General features: G+C 51.9%; 1 protein-coding gene across 2 annotated transcripts; it reads right to left on the minus strand.

Annotated features, from left to right (window-relative positions):
• Window positions 1-1,765: 1,765 nt before the first annotated feature.
• On the minus strand, window positions 1,766-3,343 carry LOC101408951 (interferon lambda-1). Of its 2 annotated transcripts, none has more exons than XM_087422298.1 (5): window positions 3,173-3,343; window positions 2,872-2,943; window positions 2,148-2,291; window positions 1,962-2,045; window positions 1,766-1,861 (listed from the first exon to the last, which is right to left on the minus strand). In XM_087422298.1, the coding sequence occupies exons 1-5, from the start codon at window positions 3,341-3,343 to the stop codon at window positions 1,766-1,768; spliced, it is 567 nt and encodes a 188-aa protein (XP_087278424.1). The 2 variants fall into 2 exon arrangements, with proteins under 2 accessions (XP_087278424.1, XP_004441566.1); XM_004441509.1 differs by having other exon boundaries at window positions 1,766-1,864.
• Window positions 3,344-3,545: the final 202 nt, after the last annotated feature.

The following is a 3,545-nucleotide window of genomic DNA, read 5'->3' on the forward strand; positions in this document are numbered from 1 at the left end:
CATTCTAACGGGTGTAAGGTGATATCTTAGTGTTGTTTTGATTTGCATTTCCCTGATGACTAGTGATGTTGAGCATCTTTTCATGTGCCTGTTGGCCATCTGTATATCTTCTCTGGAGAAGTGTCTGTTCATATCCTCTGCCCATTTTTTAATTGGGTTGTTTGTTTATTTGTTGTTCAGTTGTGTGAGTTCTTTATGTATTACGGAAATTAACCCTTTGTCGGATATATGGTTTGTAAATATTTTCTCCCAGCTGGTGGGTTGTCTATTTATTTTGACTCAGTGACCATTTTTTAAAAACCACAACATATACCATGCATGAGCTGGCGATGCCAGCAAATGATTTAACAACTGGCATTGTTGTTGGAATCAGAATGCACACTGGCCACACACTGGGGCAGATCCTGCAACAACGCCCTCCCCCTGTATCAGGTACTAATTCTTTTGTTTCTGAATTGTGGGAAGGTCTAGGGGGTCCAGGAGGAGGGCTGGGACAGCATGGGTGGGGCGGGTTTGCTTCGGGGGATCTTGGGGAAATAGCTATGTGCCAACTGGTATGAAGGTTTTGCAATATTTTAATAATAGAAGTAGTGCTACCTTCGGGGACCCACTGGATATCAGTCCTACAAGAGATTCACAACCTTGGAACCCCCATGTACCATCCAAGGCTGCTACTGAGGTGCATCTCCCACCTTCTCCCTTCTGGTAGGACTCAGTTTGTTCAGTTATTCGCTCTCCCTGGGGCATGTTTCCAGGTAAAGGGCTTCTCCCTAGGAACTGACTGACTAAATTCTAGCCAATGAGACAAGCATGCACATCCAATAGAGAGTTTCTCTGAAAGGTTTGCCTTGCTTTTAAGAACTGTGGAAAAAGAACCAAGGCCCCGGACATTGTGGAGCAGAGGCAAGCTATCCACAATGGGCCTTGTCCAAATTTGTGACCCACAGACTCTGAGAGCATAATAAGATCATTGTTGTTTTACTCCATTACGTTTGAGGTGGCTTGTTCTGATTTGGAGGATACTGTTTGTGTGTGATAGCTGGAGCTGTGGCTGCCATCTTGAGATCATGAGGTAGCCAGAGTAAGAATCAGCCAAGACAAATAGAAAGAATTTGTTTCCCCGATGACATTACTGAATGAATGAATGAATGAATCAGTCCTAGAACTGCCCTGTCAACTGACTTTTTGTTATGTATGATAATAAACTCATTTTTGTTTTACCCATTTAAGTTGGGTTTCTGATACTTGTTATAGGATAAGTCATCCTGATTAATATAGACCTCCATCTGTCCTAGGAACACGTGGAAAAGAATTCACACAGACAGGGAGAGACATATAAACATGTGCATAAATGCACACACATTTGCACACACGAGGGCATGAATATACCGTGATGCATCTTCAGTTAGCCTCAGGTTCAGGCAGGTACTCCCTTGCACATACACACACAGACTCAAAGAAGTCAGGCACACCCAAATATACACAACCAGTCACCAAATTTGCCTGCACCATACAGACATCCACACTCAGTCACAGACCCACAGTCACACACACACTCAAGGAATCACTTATAGAAGGTTCCAATTCCTTACTGTTTATTTGTGCATATTGTACAAAAGTAGAAAAAAACCCATTTCTTTGGGGTCTGAGTCAGGACTGCAGCTCCATAAATAAGGGGTGAGAGGAAATAACTTACGATGGGGGTGGGGCTTAGTGCATAAATAAAGTCTGGGGTCCCAGACAGGCTGGGGCTGGGGCCACGTTCTCAGATGCACAGGTTGCCACTGGCAACACAATTCAGGTCCCGGGTGAGGAGGCGGAAGAGATTGAACGTGACGGAGGCCTCGAGGCAGGCCTGAGACTCCTGTAAGACAGACAAGAAAGTGGTTCTCCACTGCTCGGGCATCAGCCTCCTCCCTTACCCAGGGCTCTGGCATCCAGCCTCCTCCCCGGTCACTCACTTTCCTCGGGGCCTCGTGGAGCCGGTGCAGCCAGTGGTGGAGGCGGCCTTGGGGCCTGGGGCCCGCTGTGGGCTGAGCGGGGACCTGTGGGCAGAGGAGGGGGGAGAGTGAGGCAGGGCCTGGGACAGAGGGGGACGTGCGGGTGGTCAGAGCCTACAGACGCGGCCTGGGCGCCCCAACACTCACACAGGCCTGGAGTTGAGAGTGGATGAGGCTCAGCGTGTGAAGGGGCTGGTCCAGGATGTCCCCCAGGGACGAGTCAGCCATGGTCCCCAGGACCTGCAGAGTCAGGGCCAGCTCCGCCTCCAAGGCCACGGGGCGCTCCCACACCTGAGGAGAGGTGAGAAGGAACAGGTGAAGCGGAAAGACCAGGGAAGAGACAGGTGAGGGGGCAAGTGAAAGGTGAATCATGGGGGTCACAGAGGTTTGAAGAGACAGGGGCTCCAGGAGAAGAGAACAGGTTAGCAGGCAGGTGAGAGGGGACAGTCGGATGCGCAGGTGAGGACGGCGATGAGGGAGGAGCGTATGCTGGGCAAAGATCTGTGGGAGGAGGATGATGAGGGACAGAGGCGAGAGTCCGTGGTGAGGGGACGAGGGGGCCAGTGTCGAGAGCAGACAGTGACAAGCTGGGCAGGGCAAGGTGTGTGGGTAGGGGACAGACCCGGGAGGGAAAAGAAGAGAGAAATGAGAAGGAACTAGGTAAGCCTGGAGGTGAGAGGGACAGGTGAGGGAGATAGGGAAGTGGGGACAGGCAGGGAGATGATAAAAAGGGATGCAGGGGAGGGACAGGGGCACAGGACAGGTGAGGAGAGACCAGAGAGAGGGAAGGACAGGTGAGATAAAGGAGGTGAGGGGCCACTTAATGAGACACACAGAGGGGCTGGTGAGGGGGGTGTAATTTCCAACTCACCTGCAGCTGTCTCAGGTCCCGGGCTCTGGGGAAGACGGGGGTGCTGCAGGTCCAGTTTTTCAGTGAATTTTCCTAGAGAGCAAGAGCAGAGGTTAGCCCACAGTAGGAGTGCTGGAGGCTAGCCCACAGCAGCAAGGATGAATGTCTAGCAGGAAGGCTTGAGAAAGGATAGAGGTTAGTCATAGTGGAAAAGCTAGAGGCTAGCTCATAGCAGGAGGGTAGAGGGTAGCCCACAGTAGCAGGGCGGCACCTTGGCTACAGTAGGAGGGGTACAGCTTAGCCCACAACAAGAGGGACTCACCAAGGCATCTTTGGCCTTCTTGAAGGCCCCCAGCTCGCTTGGCAACAGAGACTTGAACCTGCCAATGTCGCAGCTCCTCCTGGCTGTGGCAGGCTTGGAGGTGGGGACGGGACCTGCTCTGGCCAAGCCCAGGCCTACGGTCACCAACACCAGGATCTGTACTCCAGCCATGGCCAGATCTCGACTGCTCCCCCGGCTGCATGGGTCTGCTTTTTAAGCAGGCTGAATGAGCAATCCTGTGTTTGTCCACAGAAAAGGCAAGTGGAAATTGCAATCTCCACTCAGACTCAAGAGGCATGAGTGGGTGGGGCCCGCCGCTGAGCCAGGTGAGCTCACAGGTGTGGGTGGGGCCAAGTGAGCCCAGAGCTCTTCG

This window comes from Ceratotherium simum, chromosome 33 (assembly GCF_057802395.1).
Source record: "Ceratotherium simum simum isolate JZ-2026a chromosome 33, ASM5780239v1, whole genome shotgun sequence".
NCBI lineage: Eukaryota > Metazoa > Chordata > Mammalia > Perissodactyla > Rhinocerotidae > Ceratotherium > Ceratotherium simum.

Excerpts from the sequence above, each read along its gene's own strand:
- LOC101408951 (XM_004441509.1), bottom strand. The coding sequence starts at position 3,343 with ATGGCTGGAGTACAGATCCTGGTGTTGGTGACCGTAGGCCTGGGCTTG. Across the intron at positions 2,944-3,172 it reads AGAAGGCCAAAGATGCCTTG|GAAAATTCACTGAAAAACTG; the intron begins GTGAGTCCCTCT and ends CTTGCTCTCTAG. Across the intron at positions 2,292-2,871 it reads GGGACCTGAGACAGCTGCAG|GTGTGGGAGCGCCCCGTGGC; the intron begins GTGAGTTGGAAA and ends ACCTCTCCTCAG.